This window comes from Pteronotus mesoamericanus, unplaced genomic scaffold (assembly GCF_021234165.1).
Source record: "Pteronotus mesoamericanus isolate MK-2021 breed Mesoamerican mustached bat unplaced genomic scaffold, CSHL_Meso_final contig_116, whole genome shotgun sequence".
NCBI classification, from domain to species: Eukaryota; Metazoa; Chordata; class Mammalia; order Chiroptera; family Mormoopidae; genus Pteronotus; species Pteronotus mesoamericanus.
Genome location: NW_026555027.1, coordinates 1202412 through 1224582, shown reverse-complemented (window position 1 = coordinate 1224582; position 22171 = coordinate 1202412). Strand labels below are relative to the sequence as shown.

Below are 22171 nucleotides of genomic sequence, written 5' to 3'. Positions count from 1 at the left end.
GGTGCTCCTGCTCTGTGGGCACAGGTCACGGTGCGGCCGAGGCTGCGGGGAACGTCACTGAGTTTAAGTGGGTCCCAGAGACTGTTTCACGGGGTCTAAAGATTGAAGGACAGAGTGTGTCTTAAATGTAGTTCTTGACGTCCTCTGTTAAAGCAGATTGGTTAAAAAAAATTACTGCTTGACTGCAAGCACACCAATAGAGATTGATTTAATTCAGTACTTTGGAATCGCAACGATGGACTGTTCCCTCCTCTCACTTGCTTTGGGGCAAAGGCTTCTGCTGAGCCTTGCGGGAGCCGTGCCGGGGCCGCCCGTTGGGGACCCCCTGAGAGGGGGGGTCTCTCACGTCCACGCCCTCAGGCCTGGACACGTGCCCGTGGCGGCATCGCAGGTCAGGGTTTGAGTCAGTGTCTTTATGTTAGCAGGATCGGTTAAGTGAAAGGATAGATCAGTTCCCATTTTATATGTTCAGAAAACCTTTTCTGTGGTATTGTGGTTAAAAACTATATGTATTAAAAACCAAACTAATTATTACTGGCAGGTACCGGATCAGGCCTAGGAGTTGAGAGCAGGAATTCTTTATGGTGAATGAATCTAGTTCAACACTTTTGCAAGTTTATCTTCTCTGAGTTTAGGCGACCTGTCCAGATGTGACAGACAGCGTTGTCTCAGGCGTCCACGGCGTGGGGGGGGCCTGGCTGGAGGAGCCCGCTCCCGGCCCGTCGTGGCAGAGCCCGCGCGCGGGTCTGCTGTCGCGGACCGGCCTCTGTGCCGCCTGGCCCCGTCCCTCCCCGCCCTGGCCCCCCCCCGCCGGCTTCTCACGATGATGCGGGGGCGTTTGCAGGTGTTCGGGGATGGACCTGACGCCGTCAAGCAGTCTTTGGAGGGAGCCTTCGATGACACCGTCCCAGATGGCAAGGTAAAAATAAACGCACATGTCTTTTCTGGAAGTACTGCGAGTGCACCCACGTGACACAGTGCCCTGGCTGCTTGGGACCCTCAAATTAAGTAGACTTGGCATTAACAGCTGAAGTGGTCCGATCTTCAAAGTTAGGGGACAGGCGCACGAGGAGAGCAGAGCATGTTGTGTTTAAGCCCTGATCAGCATGAGACGTGACATCATCGGTACCTGTCCCCAGAGTGCGGGTGTCCCCTTGGGCACTGGGGAGGACATTGGGGGCCGTGCCACGGCCAGCTCCGCTCTGTATGACTCCCCGCCCCGGCGGCGAGGCCTCGGCCCGCCCTCGCTGCCGCCGCGGGCTGTTCTGTTCCCACTAGTGTCAAAGAGCTGTCCTGATAGCGGGCTCTTTAGCAAAAGGTGCATTTGTCTCCCAAGATAAGTATTTAGTTAGAGATTCGCAGATGATTCAGTCTTCTGCTTGGATTTAAAAGGGGCCCTGACTGAAGGCCCACGAAGAATATTGACTTTTTTCTAGGCCACTTTTTTAGCCTGGAAATAAACAGACATCTCGAGTGTGAAGACCCAGCAGCCTCTTTGTTTGGGGTCTGTGACCTTGTGTGGTCCTCAGACTCACAGGCAACGTGACAGCATTCAGGGCCGCGTTGGCCACGGCTCGGAGCCACGCATTGGATGAGCCGGGCGGCCGAAGCCGGAGTGTGGCAGGCGGCTCAGGCGGCGGGAGGGGGGAAGGGGGAGTGGCCATGGGAAGGGCCCCCCCACCACGTTCATACCCAGACGACTCCTGGATTCTGACCTCACGGACACAGACCGGCTGGGCTGTCCTTGGAAATACCGGTCCGTGGCTTTCTCTCTGCACCTGTCTCTGATGAATCTAAATTGCTGATCTGCTACAATCCAGGCATAGGGGCCGCCTCTGTAGGCAGCCCATCCCTCTTGCTCCTCCCTCGTCTTCCGGCTCCCTGAGGGCTTGTCCTGTCCAGGCACGGGGATTGGAAACCGCAAATTTTTCCATTGCATTATGTGTTGCCTCCTTTGCCCCCACCCCCGCCAAACAAGATCCTTCTTTGTCCCACTGTGTGTCTGGGTGCCTTGTTCTCAAGAGCAGTTTAGATGCGGAACTCGGCCTGACCTAGTGCTGCAGGGGCAGCTGTTGAACAGGGCGCAGGGGTGGGGGTGGATCTCAGCTGGGGGGGGGGGGTGAGATCAGGCAGGCCAGCTGCCTCGGGCTCTCCTCTCCTAGGTTCGGTGGGTCTGCGAAACCAGCACCGCTCCAGGGCAGGGCCGAGGTGCCTCTCCCTGGATTTAGCCTGGCCGTGGGCACCAGACACCTCGGCCCTGTCCTGGCGTCCGCTCTGTCACGTGCAGGCGTTCAGATGTCACCGCCTCTGCCTTTGTTTGGGAATTTGCTGCTTTTTGTGATTCGTCTGGTGCCAGCCTGTGTCTGCTGACCTGTGGGTGTGTGTTTACCAGTCACTGGCCCTGCTTTAAGTGAGCAATCAAGCCTTCTCACTTAGCACGTGCTGAGAGTCAGCGTTATCTTGACATTGCCGGAATCTCGTGATTCTTTCCTTGCTTGCTTCAAAGAGGTCGGGCCCCTCACGCCATCGGTCCACGGGTGTTTCCTCTGTGAGCTGTTGAACTTGCGTAGAACCAGCTGCCGAGCGCGGCCTGGGTGCTCGTTACAGGCTGAGTGGGCCGGGGCGGAGTGGAGCCGGGCGTGGCAGCGGCCCAGGAAGGTTCCCGGCCTCATCCGGGGCGCGGCGCTGGCTCTCCCAGGGTCCCCTTCGGCCACGAGAGGGACGCCGCCCGCAAACCCGCAGGCCTTCAGCGCCATCTCTCCTTAACATCCCCCGGGGCCTCGGTGTCACCTCTGAATCATAGAGGGTGAGCTCGAGAATGTGAGCTCGCCCGGCAGACCTTCCTGCCGCAGGAGTTCTCCGCTCTAAGTGTGAAGGGGGCCTGAGGGAGAACCGATAGCACTGCAGCGGAGCACAGCGGGTGCGCGAGCTGTCTGTCTGTCCCTCTCCCTCTGTCCCTCCCAGCTTTCGTACCCACTCATTCTTGCATGCCCACCTGTGACTCTCCTGGGCCAGGTGTGAGGTCTGAGCGCCACCCCCCCCCCGCCCGCCCCCAACAGCGCTCCTTCCTCAGGACTCCCCCCCTCCCGGGGGTCTCCTTTGTCCGTCGCAGCTGCCACACCTCTGCCTGGGGCCCTGTTCCTGGGACCCGCCATCGTGGTGCCCTCCAGGTCTGAGGTCACGGGGCCCCGACGGCGGCCGCCTTGCCGACGCGATTTCTTGTTGTAGATGGAGAAGGAGATGGACCTGCCTGGCGTCCCCCAGCACAACCCCGACTGCGACATTTGGGTCCACGAGTACTTCACGCCGTCCTGGTTCTGCCTGCCCAATAATCAGCCCGCCCTGGCGGTCGTCCGGCCGGGAGACACCGCCCGGGACACCCTGGAGCTGACCTGCAAGGTACGAGCTGCTGGGGCTGCCTTCCCTTTGGGGGGCGGTGGGACCTGGGGGTCTCCTGGGCACGCATGGCACCGCCGAGGCGGGGTGGGGGGTGGACCCTGGCGTGTCGCGCAGCCGTGGGCTCCTTGCGGTCAGGGCACAGTGAGGTGCAGTCTTCCCCTGGGGGGGCCGGGGCCCTCTGGGTCTGAGTGGCTTCTTTCAGTGCGCGCGCTTGATTCGCAAGAAGCACCGCGTGCACATCATGTGCTCCCGGCAGCGTTCTTTCGGAACCTGGTGAGGTAGGGCGCCGAGCCGCCATGAGAGGCTGGTCTCCCGCGGGATCTGGGAGTGTCCACCGTCGCCCTTCGGGCCTCGGCCCTGCAGCCCTTGTGCACGTGCACATGCGTGGGCAGCCGTGTCACACAGGGGCAGGGCTGTGACCCACTCCTGAGCCGCAGTTCGTACGCCGGGGGCGTCTTGAGTGGAAAACCAAAGTAAACCCAAGTGTGAGGCCCACCATGGGAGATTCCCCTTCCTTTGAATGTACACTTAGCAGTTTTCTTGGTGGTGAACGGTCGAGCTGTGTGTAGGCACTTCTGTACCCTTCCCGGGGCTCCCGGGTCGTTCTCTCTGCTGAAGGTGCTCGCCGGCCTTGGCGTCGGCGGGGCGGGGGTAGGGCGGACAGAGAGGGGCGGAGGTAGCGCAGAGCGTCAGCTGGAGAAGGCGCGGCCCGGGGCCTGTGCCTCGTGCCAGACCCCCAGTCACAGGCAGGTGCGAGGGCGGGCCCGTGTCTGGCCGCTGCCAGCGCGGGCACCCGCTCTGAGCCAGGAGGGCGGTCACAGAACCGTCAGAACCGGACTGGCATCCCGAAGGACGGTCCCTGGGGAGGGCCTGTGGCTCCGTCCCCAGAGAGTGAGGCTGCCCCTGCTGGGGCAGGTCGGCGCAGGGGAGACGCTTCCTGTCCTGGAAGAAGCAGGCAGATGAGGGACGTCTGTGGGGCCTCCCCATTCAGCACAGCGTCTCACGGATGCTGACTGACTGTTGCTGCCTCAGATGGCACCTCGGTTCCCCAATTCTACCATCCGCAGGTTTTGTGTTACTTTGAACACCGCGGGGGCCTCTGTGAGGACCAAAACCGGGCTCTTCCTGGGAGTGGGGGCGGCGCGGCGGGGCGGGCGCACAGAGGGGGGGCGGGCCTGGTGCGTGGGGTGGGGGCGGCGGGGGCAGCACAGCCTTTGGGTAGACTGTGAGGAAGGGGGGCGCCAAATAAAGGCACACGTTCGTGCTCTGGCTCCTTCGTGCCCGTAAAGTCTAGCTTTGAGAAGATAATAGCCTTTTTTGCTCTCATTTTTTCATTTTAATTACTGCACAAAACTGGTGCCTGGGGGATCTCTGCCTGCACTCGTTTGCAGGAGAGCGTGCCCTCCGGGAGCGCCCTGCAGAGCTGTGCCGGCTCCTGGGTGGAGGGGGGCAGGCTGGCTGCCTGTTCTGGAGGGAAGTCTTGCGGCCTTGACCCCTCCAGGCAGCCACGTCCAGCGGCCCGAGCCAAGGTCGGGGCAGAGTTCTTTGCCACGGGGCGTGGTGGAACCTTGCGTCCGGGTTTTAGATGCTGGGGATTGCGCGCTCCCCACAGCCGCTCCCTCCAGGGTTCACTTCCGTTCCCCGGGAGCCTTCGGTGCCCCTCCAGGGCACGAACCCCTCGCTCTTGCCACGAAAGGTTTCCCGGGATCCTCAGCTCTTTTTCCCAAAACAGAGAAATAAAGACAGTGTCTTGTGGAACGAGCTTATGTCTTGTGAGCTTGGAAGTGCAGAACTCCTGTGTGCACCTGAAGAGACGATGGCCTGGGGGCCTGGCCCCATGGGGTGCGCTGCGCGGGCGCCCCAAGTCTGCGCCCCCGGCCGCCGCCGCCGCCTCGGAGGACGCTGTTGTAACGACTGAGGGGATAAAAGAAAGATAACGGGGACACATGCCGTGTGCCAGCAACGGTGTAATTAGGGAGCGGGCTTTGTTGGTTTGTCTGCTTTTTTGGAGAAGGGTCTGGAAACAGGCGACTGTCAGAACGCCTGTCGCCCGCTCCCTCGGCCCGGCGGGCGTGCTGGCTCGGAGGCCCCGCCGTCGGTCTCTCCGGTCTGGCTCTGACGCGGCCCGCTCCCTTTCCTGTCCTCTCTGACCCACGTTGTCCGTGTCCGTTTGTCATCCGCCCCCGAGAGCCCGCCAGGCCCTGGTACAGGGATGTTTCATGATCTACCTGTCACACGCGCTTCATGCTGTCAGGGTTGCAAAAATGATTGTTGCTCCATATCATGGTAGCTCCGCCAGCCTGTGGTCTGGGGCGTGTTCTGAGCATTGCCACTTTTAATGTAATTGCAAAAGAATCGATTCCTTCACGTGCACTGTTGCTGTTTGTGTGTGGCCATACGGTGCGTTTCGTTTGCTGTCCCCTCTGTTGGCGTGTGGCTCTGGGTGGCTGATACCTGCGGACACTAGAAACTGGACAGGGCCCTGGCGGGCCGGGGGGGCCCGGGAGCTCGGCGGTGCCGGGTGTCGGGGCGTGCGGTTTGCACGTGGTCCCTGCACGCGCTGGTGTCCCCGAAGAAACGTGACTGAGACGGAGACTAGGAGCAGAGGAGAAAGACCCTTTCTCTGTTTCATTTGGCTCAAACAGTTCTCTGAAACGCTCTCCACTGTGTTTTACTGTTTCCTCCGTGGGAGTGGTCCTAGTAAGATGCAAATGTAAAACACCGCCAGCCACGTGGAATGTTTATTTCCCGGCCCAGTCCCTGCCGCTCAGCAGGACGCGGGTCAGATGCGGTCTCAGTGGCTCCGTGACGGCGCCCTGCGGACAGGGTGTGCCCGCCAGGCTCCCCGCTGCCGCCTTTCTTGGCCGGCAGGTGCTGTCGACCGGTGTGCCCGCCCCACCGAGCTGGTCTCTGCCGCTGCGGGCGCTGCTGCCGGTTGCCGGGCTGTGAGCCGGCGAGCTGCTCCCCTGCTTCGGAGCCGACTCGTGGGACTCGGGGAGCAGCAAGGCCGCCCCTCGAGTCCTGAAGGTCCGGTTTTGTTAGTCCTGTAGGTTTTCTTTCACGTTGGGCCAGCCGTGACGACGGGAGCTCGTAACAAAGACAGATTTACCCAAGTTGTGCGGCACGGCGGGGTGGCGGTCCTGTGTCCCGTGGTCAGGCACCATCTCACTGCCCAGGCTGGGGGCGCCTAGGTTCCAGGACGGCTTCAGGGTTCATGTTTGTCGTGTGTCCTCCTTTTTTAGTTTTGAAAGCTGCGGAGGCGTTATTGTAACTTGAGGAAGTTTGAAAAGCGTGCGGGGGCGGGGTGGGCGGGAGGCACCGCCCTGGTTACCAGGCGGTGCCTGCCGCCCACGCTCTCTTTGCGGGCGCTCCAAGAGAGGCCTCCTGGCAGGGCCCCTCTGCGGCCTCCCTGTGTGTGCGGCGCTGGGAGGGCCCCTGGGGCTGTGAGGCCCTCCGGCCTCCTCAGGACACCTGAGGCCCCGAGGCCGGCCGTGCTCCGCCCCCACCCTGAGACGCCAGGAGCCAGACGCCTGTTGACGGACCTGCTGCTGGGCGCACCCCCGAGGGCGCACTAGTGGCGGCGGCAGGTCCCCAAGTGGGCTTGTTCCGTCTACCGAGGGCCTGGCAGGTTTCACTTCCCCTGCCCCCCCGCCTCGGTCGGAAGCCGGCGGTCTGCCGGGGCTCTCGCTTCTGCCTGAAGACGGCAGGGAGGCCCCGGGCGGGGGCGCCTGCCTGCGCATCCCTCCACCCTGCAGGGCCACGCGTGGTCTCGGCCGCGCCCCTGCGCAGCATGGGGCCCACGTGCAGGCCTCCTGCCTCGGGCCTCCCTGCCTGCCCACTGCCCACCCTCCTTGTCCTTGACGGGACCGTCCGGCCCGTCGGACGCCAGGCCTCTCTTGACCTGCGGTGCGGACCGTGGGGCCCAGAGGCACAGGACGTGCTGGCTTCAGGCTCTGATTTTGCTTGTGAGGGTGCGTGTTGGGTGCCTGAGAACCGGTGTGGGAGATGCCTTACCCTCCTGCTGGGGCGTTCAGGACGCACCTCCTTCCATGTCGCAGATCTGGAGGTGCCTGTGGCACATGTGCATTTATTCAAAGAGCCACCGCCCCAGCTGTGTGGTCCTGCAACCCCATTTATGCCTCAGTTTCCACAGCTGTGGTGCCCACGCAGTGCCTGGCGCACTTGAGAGTTTTTTCCTGCGATTCAATGACTGTTATGGATGCAGTTATTGGCACACGATTCTTAGTTTGGCCTTAGAAGTTTATTGGGGGAGGCAGGGTCAGTGGAAAGAGTACTAAATGAGTGAAAAATTAGTTCCATTTAGGTTGAAACAGTTGTTGTCAGCAAGCTTTTGGTGTGAAGACATGGTATGAAGATTCTGCGCTTACGTAAAATAAAGGCGGAGAACAAGCGTCAGAACCCCCCGTGCGCCCTCACCCGGGCTCCGCAGCGGTCGGGGGTGTGGCCTTCATTCACCCCCGCCGGGCTTCGGGTTACTCTGGAGGCGGATTCCAGACATCCTGTCTTTGTCCGCCGTGTCTTTAGGATGAATTACCAAAAGATAAGGACGCTTTAGGAAAATGACCCGCTGTAGCATTTTCTGTCCGCGCTGCGTCTGTGCCGCCATGGGACTCTCGGAGAGCAGAGCACCCGCTCTTCTGCCCTCGCCGTCTTGACTGTGTGTCGAAGATGAGTCACAAAGCCGCGTTGCCGCTGTTGCTCTCTCTGCAGTCTTCATTCAGAGATAGCTTTTTGGGTAGAAAGAGATCCAGCTGGCCCGTTCTGGACCACAGGGCCGGCCTGGAAACGCCAGTCCTCGGGTCCCTCAGGGCCCGGCCCCCGGGGCAGGCCGTGCGGTGTGTTCCCGAGGCCGGATGCCGGCCGGACGCCGGCCTGTGCGCTGCTCCCAGGGGTGTGAGCAAGTCCACAGCCGGACCGCCCTGTCTGCACACGGGCTCGCGGGCAAGTGCGCCCCGCCACACGTCTGCCCCGGCCCCGCGTGGTCAGAACCGCGCCCCTGGCCCCGCTTCGTTTCAGCCTCTGTCATGACTTCCTGGCCTCTCATCTCTCTGCTCCCATCACCTCTACGTTTGGGCTGATCTTGAAGGGCCTGTTTGGCCTGATGGGTTTTGTTGCAAAACCCGTGTTAAAGGCCTGCATGACTTCGAAGTGAGTCAGGAGGCGCCACCGAGGGTCAGCAGCATGTTCAGTGAAGATTGCTTCCGGGTGGGTTTAGATGCAGGTCTTTCAGAAGCCTTCCCCCCGCCCCCCATCACAAGTCTCCACTGGCCTCGGGAGCCTGTGATGCGTGTCGCGGACAAGCATGACTCCTGTTTACTGTTGAACGTTTTCTCTTCTCTTCCTTTCTTCTGTCCCAGGCTCATCAACTGGATCACTCGGCTCACTACCTGCGCCTGAAGTTTCTCATCGAGGACAAAGTCCGGCACTACGTGCCTCGGCCGGAGGAGGGCATCTATGAGCTGGTAGGGTTCCTGGGGGCGGTCCCGTCCGTTCCGCAGGATGTCCTGTTTAAATGGCATGTGTGTGCCTGCTCATCGCAGGCGGTGGCGGGGATGGACGGACTCGAAGCTCAGGTGGCCTCGTGGGAGCGGCGGGGCTGGTGGGGGCAGACGCGCCGCCCCAACTGTGCGAGGCGCACGCCGTGCCGTCGCGAGGAGTTGGAACCCAGAGTGGCCCTTGGGTGCTGTCCCCCCCGACCCCGTGGCTGCGCCGGGTGTTGTTTTCATTTGAGGACTCAAAGGTCAGCTGCCCGCTGCCGGGAGGAAAGTGCCGGCTCCGGCTCCGTGGGACCCCGTGCCTGTGGGAGCCGACGTGTCTGATGCTGCTGCACAAGAAGCCGCTGTGCAGTGACGTGTCCGGCCTCATGTCGTTCTGCTGGCACTGAGTCCCAGGACGATGATGGGCGTCTGAGCCGCGTCGTGGGCCTGAGTTTCTTCGTTGCGTCTGGGGCTCTATATGGACTTGGCTGTTTCCCGTGACGTGGTATTGGTGCCAAAAAAAAAAGAAAAAGAAAAAGAAAAAATGAGGCGCTGCTACTAATTTCTAGGGTTTTGTAAGGAGCAGGGTAACGGTTCGCCCTACAGACAGTCAGTGAATGGCCGCTGCGGCAGGAACGCAGGGACACGTTCCTTGCTTGCCAGTCAAGGGTGTGTTTTCAGCCCAGGGAGGGGCCCCGGGCGCAGCGCGTGTCTGCCCCGGAGTGTGCCGTGCCCTCTGCGCTCGGTTCCCCCAGGGCCACTGGGCGGCGGCGCGTCCCTGCGGGAAGCAGAACTGAGAATGGGAGCCTGGGGAGTCTCCTTCTCAGAAGGGGAAGTGCGGTTTGGGCTTTGGTAGGAATTTTGTTTTCAGTCAAGTTTCTTGACTTGTGCTTCATATACAATAACACTCACCAATTTTCAGCACGCAGTTGAGTAAGTTCTGACAAATCAGCATCGTCGTGATTTAGAAAGTTTCTGTTCTCCTAAGAATTTCCTTGTGCCCCCAACATGTTTTTAATGAAATGCTTGGAAGGGTGGGTTTTTGTGATGCTCCCATCATGCCTTGCATGGAAGAGCAAACCGACGAGCCTGTTTCCAGCCCTCCCGGGAGGGAGTGCGGAGGAGACACCCTTTGAACGGAGGGCGGCCGTGTGTTTTCCTCTCCGGTCGGGGGAAGAGCCCAGACACCCAGCTCTCTGAGTGGGAAAACCGTTCTTATGTGAACGGGGGAGGCGCTTTGCTGGTAATGCGGGAAGAGTCTTAGAGTCTACACTTTGTATCTTGGGGTTAGTGGACCCCCTGCCGCCCCTAAATGACAGTCACACCCACGCAGCTCCCCAGTCCTTTCTGTGCAGCTCGCAGTAGGTGCTTGGGACGACTTGTCAAACCCACATCACTTACTGTTTGTCAGTGTTGGCCACTGTGTGGTCTCATCCAGCATAGGAGACCAAGTGCTGGTGTCTGTAGTCGCTGTGTATGTGTCATACACGTAATTTTTAAAAAAGAATCTGCGAAACAAAGAGACCATGGCACGTTCTCTCAACTATTGCAGACGGTCCCCAGCGCAGCGACCCCTGAGGAAGCGCCTGCCCCTGCTCGGGTGGCACGGGCATGGGCATCACCCCTCGCGCTGCGGGTTTTGCCGTGACCCTTACCTCTGTGGCTCTGAGGGCGCCTTGGGCAGCCCGGTGAGCCTCTAGACCCCGCCTCAGAGCACAGCTCTCAGCTGGCCTGAAATGAAGTGCACGGGGCTACCTGTGTTGTCAAAAAACATTTTTAAAATGATGACAACACATGCGCTTACCTCTTACCTCCTTAAATAACTCGACCCAGCGGGAGGCCCGCCAGCTGCCGCTGTGTTCGGTGGTGGTGAGCGCAGGCTGAAGTGCGAGCAGCCGCAGACCAGCGCGTGAGAGGAGCTGAGGTTTCTGCCTGCGACAAGCTCGCAGGGGCTGCGGGTGTCGCTGTGCCCGTAGCCTGCGTTTATTCACGGCTGCAGAAAACGCTGCGCTTCGCTTGTGGGCTGTGTTCCTGTTTTCCAGTGTCCCGGTCCCCAGGCCCCTTGGATCCCGTCTGCGGGTCCCTGGTTTCCAGTCCCTGCTGGAGGGCGTTCGCTGGAGGTCACACTGCCGCGGGCGTCCCCGAGCCCGCGGTGCCCTGGCGCTGCTGGGGCGGGGGCCGGCATTCAGTGTGCTGTTCCTCACTGAACGGGCGCCAGTCCTCACCGGCCGGTCGATGACCGGAGCCGGCCACCGTTTAGTTTTGGACGGACCAGGGTAGCCGCAGATGTTTGAAGTCATGTCCTCAAAAATGACCTGTTTATTGATGGTTGTCCTCAAATATTGGGTCCAACCCATGGAATGATGATAGAATGTAGAGACATTGGCTTTTCTAAAAGCCATATTAAATGGTATTTTAAAATTTATTTATTTATTTATTTTTAGAGAGGGGGAAAGGAGGGAGGAAGAGAGGGAGAGAAACATCCATGTGCGGTTGCCTCTCACACACCCCCTACTGGGGACCTGGCCCCCAACCCAGGCCTGTGCCCTGACTGGGGACTGAACTGGCCACCCTTTGGTTCACAGGCTGGCGCTCGGTCCCCAGAGCCACGCCAGCCGGGGCTGAACGTGCTTTCCTTAAAGTGACAGTGGGGAATGAACAGTTCACAGACACACTGATGGATGGGCTTATCGCTCCCCCGGTGAGCCTGCATGCAGCGTGTCCTGTGTGCCTGTGACCGTGGCGGCTGTCCTGGGAACTGGGACGTACCCAGAAAAATCTCCGTTCCTTCTAAAAGCGACACGCAAGCTTGCGGAGACAGGAAGACGTGCAGACACGCGTGCTGCTTTGGGGTGCGGGGAGAGAGCCGGGCGTCTGGAGCAGCAGCTCTGCGCTTTCCGGCCTGCTGTCCGAGCGCGGGGAGCGGGCCCCGGAGGTGCTGGGGCGGGGGTGGGGGGACCCGTGGCAGGTGAGCGAACGGCCTGGGGCGGGGGGCGCGGCGATGAGAGGGGGGGCGCGGGCCCCGCCGCGCAGGGCCCAGGGGAGAAGGGGAGCCTCGGGAGAGGAGGGACGCCCTCCCCTCTGCCTCCGTTGCTCACGGAGGCTGGTGCGCGGCCCGTGGGCTGCAGGGCGGGAGACCAGGAAGGTGCCCCCGGGCCGTGGGTGACGGAGGCTCAGGCCGAGGCTCCGAAGGGCCACGTGGCAGGAAACGTTCGCTCCGTCGTAACTCAGGCGCCTCCGTGACCAGTGCTGCTTTCCGGTCTGAGGATGCTTCAGTCCGGCTTCTGAGAAGAGGCAGGACACGCAGCGCAGTTGATGGTGGCATGAAGGGTGTGTGCGGACGTGTCCGTCAGAGATGTGTGTGCGTGAAAGGGCTGAGTGTCACAGTTTCTAGTTTCAGGTATTGTGGGTGCATGGAAAGTGCGCTTTAAAACACAGACCCTTCTAGAAGTGTCATGCATTTTGGTAGTACTTCTTATTAAACTGAATTTTAGCCTACGAAACCTCGGGGGCTGAGGGGCCTGTCTGTATTTCTCAACACCCGTTGTCTGAGACCGGTGAGAGCACCCACGGACTCTCAGACCACTTGCGAAGGAGGCGGTAACGCCGAGAACCAGCGGGCAAGCTGTCCACAGAGCGGTGCCCGCCAGGCCGTGGGAAAACCAGGGGCACCTCGGGAGGCCCTCCGAGCCGACGGGGCTGTGCTGCCACCTGGCGGGGAGCGCGGCTCTCGGGTCACCGGGGAAGATACAGCCGAGGCCCGGACTCGGCTGAACACGCGGGGGGCTCTTTGCTGGCCACGCCGCGGGCTTATGAAGTATGTTGTGAACTTTATTCTGTTCGGTACTTATAGTTTTGGTGACCGTGTTTTGTGAACTAAAGATCAGTGTGACACTTAATCTCTGTAATTTCAGAATTGATTTGTGTGGAAAGCATCCCTGAGGTGTAACGGTGAGGCCGCGTTGAATCAGGCCCTGAACGCGCCGCCCTTGGAGGGAGCCACGTCACCGTGCGCGTGGGCGCGATGGGCTGGGCGGGCGCCTTCCGCCCCCGCCCCGGGCTTTCCGCCACGGCCTGCTTCTCAGGCTTCCGGGCCCGGGTCATCGCGGCCGCCTCTGCCGCCTGTCGGACGCTGTGGAAAAGCAGCCAGGGAGGGGCCGGCGCCCTTCTGCACCAGCCGGGAGAGCCGGGCAGTCCCTGGCGGAAGGGCCGGGGCGTCAGAGCGGGCACGGGCCGACGGACGGGCCCCCAGGCGCCCTCCCCACGTGCTGCAGGGCCGGGCGGCAGCCTCAGGGCTCCTGGTGGCTGGCGACTCCTTCGTCCCCTTTGGCACTTGGGTCCTCAGTGTCGGAAGCAGCCTTGGCCGGTCCCTTCACCCTGGTGTGCGTCTGAGGGGGGATGGGTCGGGGGACTGAGCTCCGGCAGGGGACCCGGGATCAGACCCCGCCCTGCCCTCTGGGCCCCACAGGCTCAGGAGGAACGCGCTTCCCCCCGGCCGCCTTCTCGTCGGCTGTAACGGGGTCCCCGGTGACTCGGGGCACGTGAGGGCCGGGGCACCTGGGGCCCTTCCGCTGATGATCGCTCCAGACGTGCGGAGATGAGGTGTCAGCGACACTCGCTGGCATAGCCTTTCCCCGACACGGCCCGCTGGCTCTGCTCAGCCCTTCCCGGGCTCTCCTGGGCGTCTGGGGAGCTGCGGGTGTGCTCGGCTTCCTGGGGAGGCCGCTGCGACCATGGCTGAAGGCGGGCGCGCTCCACCTGCTGAGAGTGCCTGTTGTCCGTCTCGCGCTGTGATCCGGCTCTGCCTCCTTGTCCTGCCATGGATTTCTGGGCAAATTGGTGTGTGACTAGAACAGAACAGAAGCCCTGAGACTCCCCTTTTTCCGTGGACCCCGAGCAGGGTCCTGATAACCTGCCCCTGACCTTGTTACCTTGTTTGAGGTTTGTTTAATTAATTCATTTTTTTATTGAGGTGACTCGTGGAACAACATTGTGTGTCAGGTCCCTGACATTGTAATTCAGTAGCTTCATACACTAGAGCGCGCTCACCCTGAAGTCTCTTCCTGTCCTTTTTTTTCCTTTTTTGAGCCTCACCTGAAGGTATATTCACTGATCTTAGAGAGGAGGGGGAGGGGAGAGAGACCTTGCTCGGCTGCCCCCCCACCCCCGCCCGGGTCCGCACCCTGCCCGGGAGGGAGGATGGAACCTGGCCTTTCTGTGCGCAGGGCGCTGCTCCGCCCGACTCCGAGGCCTGGCTGGGACTCCTCCCTGATTTTAATAGTTTTTTCCAGTGCAGGAGACTTTTGGTGACTTCAGGGTGAGAAAAGACACCCAGAGTTGCGTAGAGCTCCATCGTGGAACCTGCTTAGGGACTGAGTTGGGGTGTGAGCTGCGAGTTTCTGCTCCGGCGCTTTAGGGGCTCAGCACAAACACTGGGATGTGGGGAAAAGGTGCTCTCAGGCACTGACCATGGAAAAACAGGTTTACAAAACGATGGCTACGTCTAAAGTGTCATTATACTGAAATTCTAATTAGGCTCTTCCTTGTAATTTTCAGCTGTACAAAGAAATTGAAATTTGTCCAAAAGTCACTCAGAGCATCCAGATGGAGAAGTCCGATACAGCCAGTGATAATTACGGTATGTGCATTTCTCTTTGATCTTGGGGTTTTTCAAGTTTAAGCAATTCTTGTGCGAACACGTACTCACTTACGATTCCCCGGAATGCCTTTGGGGCCGGTTCCTGCCGGTGCGAGGGAGCACCGGGGCTCGGCTCCCGTGGGTCTGACAGGAGCACCTGCAGTGGCTGCGTGGTACAGGCTTTGGTTTGTGGACGAGTCACGGCAGCGTCCACAAACCAAAGTCTCACCACAGACCGAGGGCCGCGCCTGGCTCTGACCCCGAGGGAGGGACCTGCGACGCCGCCGGCCCGGGGGCGGAGGCAGTGCTGAGTGCGTGTTCCGGCCTTGCAGCCCCGCGAGGTCCTGGAACTGGCTTACGCAGTCGCAGTCACCTGGGCGGCTGGCCGTGGTCCCCTCCGCTGCTCCATCCGGCCACCCCCTTCTCGGGGAGTCTCACGGTCGCATTTTTGTCCCACACCCCATTTTGTCACGGGCTGCTCGTGTCTCACTGAATGCCCATGTTTCCTGGACTCTGGACCGGTGTCACCCTGTCTGTCGTTGTCATGGTCTTTTTTGGGTCACGAGCACCAGGACGAGCCTCCTCCCGGAGCCTCCGCACTCGGGGCAGCTCCGTGGCCGCTCCGCGCAGTGTCAGCCGCTTCCTTCCTGGTCAGGATGGTCCTTCCAGGCGGTGCTCACGGGCTGGCTGGCCCCGCGGCGCGCTTTCAGGGGGGCACACTGGGCACCCCCTCCCCCCGGCAGCTGCTTGGGGCCTTCCCACGCGCGCGCTAGGAGTGGCGTGCCGCCCTGTTCAGGGGGCGACCCCTGGCTGGAGCGTGTGCTGCCGGACCCCTGTGGGCTTCAGTCGCCCCCAAGGGGCGCCTGTGGGCGTGCCGTGTTGTCCTCGTGTGTCCACGTGAGGAGGGTTAGGGTCTCCGTCGCCCGGGCACACGTTACCGGGGCGGGGGCCGCTCCCGCAGGACCGTCGGCACCGCCGCCTGCTGTGTCCGTTGGTGGGCCACGGCTCCCTGCTGAGCGACCTCGCGCCTCAGCCCTCGGCCCTCCCGCGGGGGTGCCCGCCGCCCTGAGGGGCCCGCCTGCCGCTCCGACCCGCGCCCGGCTCCCGGGTGCCCGGCAGACGTGCTGCCCCCTGCGGTCTGCAGGCCGGCTGCCACCTCGTGGCGTGGAAGGGGCGACCCAGGGGAGCAGCCGTGGCGCCGCCCCGTCGCTCGGTCTCCCGCGGCCTCATACTCTCAGGCCGGCGTTCGCCCGATGCCTCCTGTTCAGGCTGGTCCCCGGGTGTTTTTAACAGAAAAAAGTGTTGGTCTCAGTGCTCAACAGCAGGCGTTCGAAGGAATTGTATCCATTCTTTCCCCATACATAGCTCTCGGTTATAACAGAAGGAAAAAATTCTCCACGGAGATGCAGACAAACATGCCCATGTCAAGCCCTGTGCATGTGTAAGACTGTTTCTGTTGAAGTGGGGGCTTCTTGAAGCCCCCCCGGAAGTCACAAGCTGTCATAGGAATGTGATTCAGAACAAGCGAACGAGGGAAGACTCGGCCGCCGCGGGGCGTGGCCTGGAGTGCCCCGGGCCCCTGGCCGGTGTGGGGGGCGGCGGCTGGCAGTTCTGCCTGCGTGGGTGTCGGTTTCCTGGACCCGTGAGCTAAACACGGAAACAGGCGTTCGTTATGACGCGGCCTGAAGAGTCTCAGGGACTCAGCCCAGGCCCATGACGAGTTGTCCTGTCTTGTTCCTCGTTGGTCATGTGTTGTTTGAACCACCCTGCTCTCCTCTGCGTGCAGCCTGGAGACAGCCTCTGTGCTGCGGGATTATTTTCCTCCAGGAGCAGAAGCACGCCTTCATCCATCTCGCTTGCCCTTTACAGTGTCGGCCACGGTGTCTTACCCCGGCGGGGGCGGGGGCAGTCGGCGTGTGCTGCAGACGTGCCACTGATCGATCAGGAAGGACGTGGCGTGAGACTTTCTAGACAGAATTAGAGGTGACCAGGCCTTGTAGCCAGAGAATTGGAAGCGCCTGGATTCCCAGACCACTTACTGTCCTTGGGTCTGGTTTGCCCTATTCTTGAGGGATGTAGCAAAGCCCAGGATTCCTTAGCTTGTGGACTTTGAGCGCTGCACACCGGGGCCAGTGCAAGGCAGTTGGGCACTGGCAGAGCGTGAGATCAGTCGCGTTCAGCATGGGCTTGGGTTTAAGGCGCGTGGCTGTGGCTGCTCGGACCTGCGTGCAGAACTGGAACTTGCAGAGCAGTATCCGCAGGGCAGCATGCAGGGATGCACGCGCCCCACCGCCCCTCGGTCGGGACAGACCCGGGGACAGGGGTTTGCTGCAGAGTCGAGGGGACCCCACGGGGGCCTGTCTGTGCTGCGGAGGAGCCTGAAGAGGGCGGGCCTGCGCGTTTACTGGCGAGGCAGGCGGAAAACCAGCTGCTTCCCATTGCAGCCGCGAGGCAGCATGAGGGTCCAGGCCCTGGCGGCGGTGGCTCCCTTCAGAGCGATCGAGAAGGCGTCCTCCTGCCTCGCGAAGCAGCGCGAGCGGGAGGCGGTCGCGCCAGGCCCCACGCAGACGTGGGTGCGTGGCTGCCAGCGCAGCCTCAAGAGTGCGAGGTCCCCTCTGTCCTGTGTTCCCAGGGTTTTTCCTGTCTTCTGAGGATGAAGACGGTGTTCGGAGGCTCTACGTGGACAGTGTGAAGGACACTGGGCTAGCATCCAAGAAAGGTGAGCCACTGTTCGTCCGTCCGTCCATCCGTCCGTCCATCTGAAATTACCTTTCGGGTCTCCTCTCCTTGGTGGGCGGGAAAGACATGCCCAGACACTCCGTGAAGAGTGAACGCTGTCTTGTTGTAACCTAGGAACTGTGGCTGTTATGCCGTAGATTCAGGTGTGTAAGAAATGCCACAGCTGTGGATTTTAAATTGCGCTCTGGTGGGAATTCACGTTCATCCGAAGTGGCCGTCTTCCCCGCCACCCAGGCCGGGCTGGGGCCCCGGGTCTTCCTGAGCAGGACTTCGGGGGGCGCCTTGCTCCGGCCTGCAGCGGTGACGGCCCACGCCGCCATCGCCGACCCCCCGGAGCCCCTCGGAGCTGGTGTGGCTGGTGTGGCCGCCGTCCCTGGGGCGGCCCTCGTGGGCGGGGCAACCGAGGGCCGAGGTGCGGCCACTCTCTAGGCTGGAGCTGGACATCCCCGCAGCCGCGTCCCAGCCTGCGCAGGTGGGACGGGGTCCTCCCCTCGGGCCCGGGGGTGGGTGGTGTGGTTTTGCTGGCGGGGGGGGCAGCGCAGTGGGGTGGGGGCGCCTGCAGCTGGTGCAGCAGTGGAGCCGAGCGGCCCTGGCTCCTGTCGCACCCCGTTCGATGCTTCGAATGCAGGAGCCTGGCGTCAGACCCAGAGCCGGCCCCCTGCTCCCAGTGTCGGCAGGCGCTAAGGGCGCTGCGCTTGGATTTTGTCCGTCTGCTTCTGTGAGCCCTCGTGGGCTCTCGGCGCTTGCGGGGTGGACAGCTCGTCCCATGTCCCCGCCCCTCCCGGCTCTGCTCTCGGCCGGGCCTTCCTGGGGCTGCGCTCACACCGGCTACTGCTGCCCCGAAGGGCGTGTCCCACACACGTCTCTGGTCCCCATGGGCAGCCTGGGCTCAGTCCCCTGTTCTCGTGTGGCCTCGGCCGGGGCTGGGCTAGCCCCTTCCATGGCGCCCAGTGTTTCCCTGTGGCGAAGGCCACCGGCCAGTCCCTCTGAGCGGCTTTCGCCGGGCTGGGCCGAGGGGCCGCCTGTCCTGTGTGCTGGGTGTAGGAGCGCGTTCCTGGCTCTTCCACCAGGTGTCAGCACTGAGAGCCGGTGCTCCCTGCCTCCCTGTCGGTCCTTCAGGCTGAGCTCAGAGTCTGACGTGGGTTGTTCCACTGACTCATTTAACTCCTTTTCCCTCTTACGAAGGCCGTGGTCGGGGAGAGTCGGTAACAAGCGGCTGCTTGGTGACGCGCGACAGAAGACCCGACAGGCACACCCTTGCTCCCCCTGCCGGGCCTCTTCCCTGCCTCCGGGAGCCCGTGCATGAGCTTCCTGGGGTTCCTGTAACAAATTTACACACACCGGGGCTTCAAGTGACGGAAGTTGACCTCTCCCGGTCCTCCTGGTCCTGGGGGCCGGAAGTCCGAGCTCACAGCTCTCTGAAGGCTTCGGGGGCTGGTGGGGGGTCCTTCCTGCCTCTTCCAGCTGCTGGGGGCCCCAGGTGTCCTTGGCCCGCGGCTGCCTCCGCCCGGTCGCTGCCTCCCTGTCCACGTGGCCTCTCTCTGTGTGTCTCTCTGCCTCTCCCGAGGACTTGGTCAGTGTTGTAAGGGTTGGAGCCTGTTAGATAACCCGTCACGATGGTCTCCCAAGGCCCCTCTTGGTCACAACGGCAGAGATCTGCTTCCAAACAAGGCTGTGCCCCCAGCCCGGTCCTGGCGCGTCCCCCTGGCCCACCATGCAGCCCCACGCGCGCTGTCCTGGCGGGTGCCGCACGCCCGGAGGTTCTGGAACAGAGCTCATGGGGCCTGTGGCTGGGAAGGCTTCTCCGTTGTTTCTCCCTGCGCTGTTCCCTCCTCTGATGTCCAACCGAAAGGGTCGTCTCCAAGAGAAGATTTCAAAAAAAACTTCCCACGTGTAGAAATTTTGTATTTTCAGTTCAAATGTTGCGATGTTAAAATCTATCTAAAAATGGACTGGTTAGCGTCTCAGAATTCCACTCCGGTAGGAGAAACATGTTCTTGTTTCTCCCTCCCCCCCTCCCCTCCCGCCATGTTTCTTGGAGACACTTATGATAGAAAACTGGAGACTGGGGTCCAGGTGGGAGACCCAGGGCCGCGGGGGGGCGAGCCCTCCTCTGTGGGGTCCCTCTCCTGCAGGGCGGGAGGGGGAGCTCGGGCGCCGGGCGGGGGGGCGTGTCGTGCCTGCAGGTTAGCATCTACCTTTGCCCTTTAACCGTTGCCTTGTTTAAGTTTGATCTTAAACTTAAGTTTAGAAAGTAATAATCAGACTCCTTTCTTCTGAGCTGAAAGGATACTTTTCTGTTCTTCCCTGAACTCTCCCTTTCTCACACTTCCGGATTGTTCCTTTGCTAATGGGTGGAACTGCTCCAAGGCCGGCCGCAGCTTCTTGCTCTCTTGGTCTGGGCTACTCCGTGGGTCCCAAACGTGGGCGGCTCTCCCAGCCTGCTTTGCAAAAAGTCACAGAACCTCTGGGGACTTTCCCCAGGATGTTCCAAGTCCTGATGTAGTTTTGGCGGGAGGGGGGCAAAAAACGAACGGCGTTGATTCTGGAAGAATCTGCTGTCCTCAAGTGCATTCGGAACAGGACGGCCGCGTGTCGTGGCAGAGCGAGCCCCCTGCGTTTCGGGTCACAGGAGTGGGGGAGGCGACAGCCGAGCCACCCGAGCAGCGTGAGAGTGGACAGCTCGTCCACACCTTGGTCAGAGAGCACTTCTGCCTTTTCCCCTCAAAATGTTAAGGCCGCTGCCTGAATTGGCATCAGCGAGGAGGCATCGGCGGGCGCTGGGCGCCCACAGACCTGGGGCGAGGGGCCTGGTCCCACCGGCGTGTTCAGGCGGCACAGGGCAGGCACAGCCGCGCCCGGGCCCTCCTGGCCGCCGAGGCCCCGGGCACCTGCGGACCACTTGCGGGCACCTGTCTGCATGAGGGAGTGCCTGGCACGGGCCGCGGAAGAGAGCTCAGGGCGCGCTGGGTGGCGGAGCTTTGAGGAGCCGCCTCCGCGCGGACTCTGTGGGAAACTAACCACTTTCTGCTGCGTTGCAGGCCTGAAGGCGGGGGATGAGATTCTCGAGATCAACAATCGCGCCGCCAGCAGCCTGAGCTCCTCGGCGCTCAGAGACTTCCTCCTGCAGCCCAGCCTGGGCCTCCTGGTGAGGACGCGCCCTGGGCTGGAGGGGGGCTTGCCGCTGCTGGAGAGCCCGCCCCGCCGCGCCGACGGCCCCGCGGACCCCGGCCAGGGCCCCCTCGCCTTCCTCGCCGGCAGCCCAGGTAAGGCGCGCGTGTGGCCGCAGCCTGAGCCCGGGGTGGCCCGCGGGGTGGACCGCGCCGCTCGCAAGCGCGGGGACAGGGTCCGGGCGGCTGCCTCCCGTGTGCGTGTGAGATGAGCTGATGACCGAGCGTGTGTTTCCTGTCGAAGTGTCACAGGGACGGGGGACTCTGGTGCCTGGGAGGACTGCTCTGTCGGTGGTCATCCTGGAGGAGGGCACTTGGGCAGGCCGGCTCTCTGGGGGCTGCGGGCGGAGATGGGGACACAGAAGTGCCGGGAATCCGGGAGGGGCTCTGAGTCTGACCCCTGCCGTTCCTGTGACCGTCCCCCACCACCCAGCCCGCACCCCATCCCCTCCGTGTGACAGGACGGCATGCCCGGCGCAGACAGCCCTTGGCGTCTGTTTTCGCCCACTCGTCCCCTGGGCCCTTCCGCTGCAGGGTCGAGGGAGCCCATTGGTGGAGCCCCCACCCTGCCCACGGGCTGTCCGCCTTCCCAGGGACGCCTGGCCCCCCTGGTCCTCCGATAGCCTTGCACTCAAGCTGGAAGAGCCTCACCCCTCGCGGTCCCCGGGCCCCTGCACGGGACCCGTGTCACAGGACCCAGTTCCTCCCGGCTGTGCCCCCGGAGCCACATTTGTCCCCTGTGACCGGCCTCATGTCTTCACGCGGCTCCGGAGGGCGGGAGGGTCCTGAGGGACCCTGGCCTGGAGCTGGGGCTCCCCCAGTGGGCTGGTGTTTTCAGTTGATTTTCTTTGAAAATCTTGTGTTAAAGAAACAAAGTCTTCGTTTCAGAATCTGAGGGTAGGACCAGGCCAGCAGGGCACGGATCCCCGAGGTTGTGTGCGGGGCTCCGTGGAGGTGCCGGGAAGCAGCCGTACAGTACAGTAGGCGCCCTTGACTCCTTGCGCTGCCGCTGGGTCCGTGGCCCAGGCGGGTGTGTGGAGAGCGGCGCCTCAGCCTGTCGTCAGCAGGGCGGGGTCCGGAGGCCATTCCGCTCTGCGACCACAAGGTGGCAGGCGGCAGCCATGGCCGGAAACCCAGCGCGAGGCAGGCGGCTCTGCAGCAGTCAGACCCGGTGACTGAGAAGATTTTATAGAGCCTGGAAGTGTGGACTGCACACGGCCGATTTTCAGGTCTCTCCGAGCTCTTCCTGGGGATTGTGGGCGTGAAGCGAGGTTGCCAGCTGGACTGCTGGCCGGTCCGCTGTGGCCTGTTCTCGGAGATACGGGTCCCCTGGAGCACAGCCCCGCTGGGTCCTTCCCGCCCTGCCTCTGGCTGCTCGTCCCCGCAGGGCAGAGCTGAGCCTGGGACGGGGACGCGGGGCCTGCAGACCTGCGGCGCTTCCTGTGGGCCCCTCACAGGTGCGGTCTGCTTGCCTGCGATGTCGGGTGGCATGGAATGGCTCGCTGTCGGCCCCTTGTAAGGCGGTCACTCTGTTCGTGCACCTTGTCTTGAAAAAGGCTCTGAGGCTACCTGGCAAACCTAAAAATTTTATTAAGCTTTTTAAAATTAAAAACATTCCTGTATAAGTGTGTGCTCTAGGAATATGAGTGTGTATACATGTCTCATCTTTTATATGCTGGAGCCTTAAAATCGACCACCGACCTTCACATCCTCCAGACACGCTGCGG

At 62.0% G+C, this 22171-nt stretch overlaps 1 protein-coding gene across 1 annotated transcript in view; it reads left to right on the top strand.

Annotated features, from left to right (window-relative positions):
• Window positions 1–22171, top strand: part of TIAM1 (TIAM Rac1 associated GEF 1) — a 228237-nt gene that overhangs the window by 176378 nt on the left and 29688 nt on the right. Inside the window, exons 11-16 of the mRNA XM_054577830.1 lie at window positions 845–919; window positions 3229–3399; window positions 8778–8882; window positions 14454–14535; window positions 17168–17254; window positions 20316–20540. Of these exons, the coding sequence (XP_054433805.1) occupies window positions 845–919; window positions 3229–3399; window positions 8778–8882; window positions 14454–14535; window positions 17168–17254; window positions 20316–20540 (745 nt within the window). The remainder of the gene's footprint in view (window positions 1–844; window positions 920–3228; window positions 3400–8777; window positions 8883–14453; window positions 14536–17167; window positions 17255–20315; window positions 20541–22171) is intronic.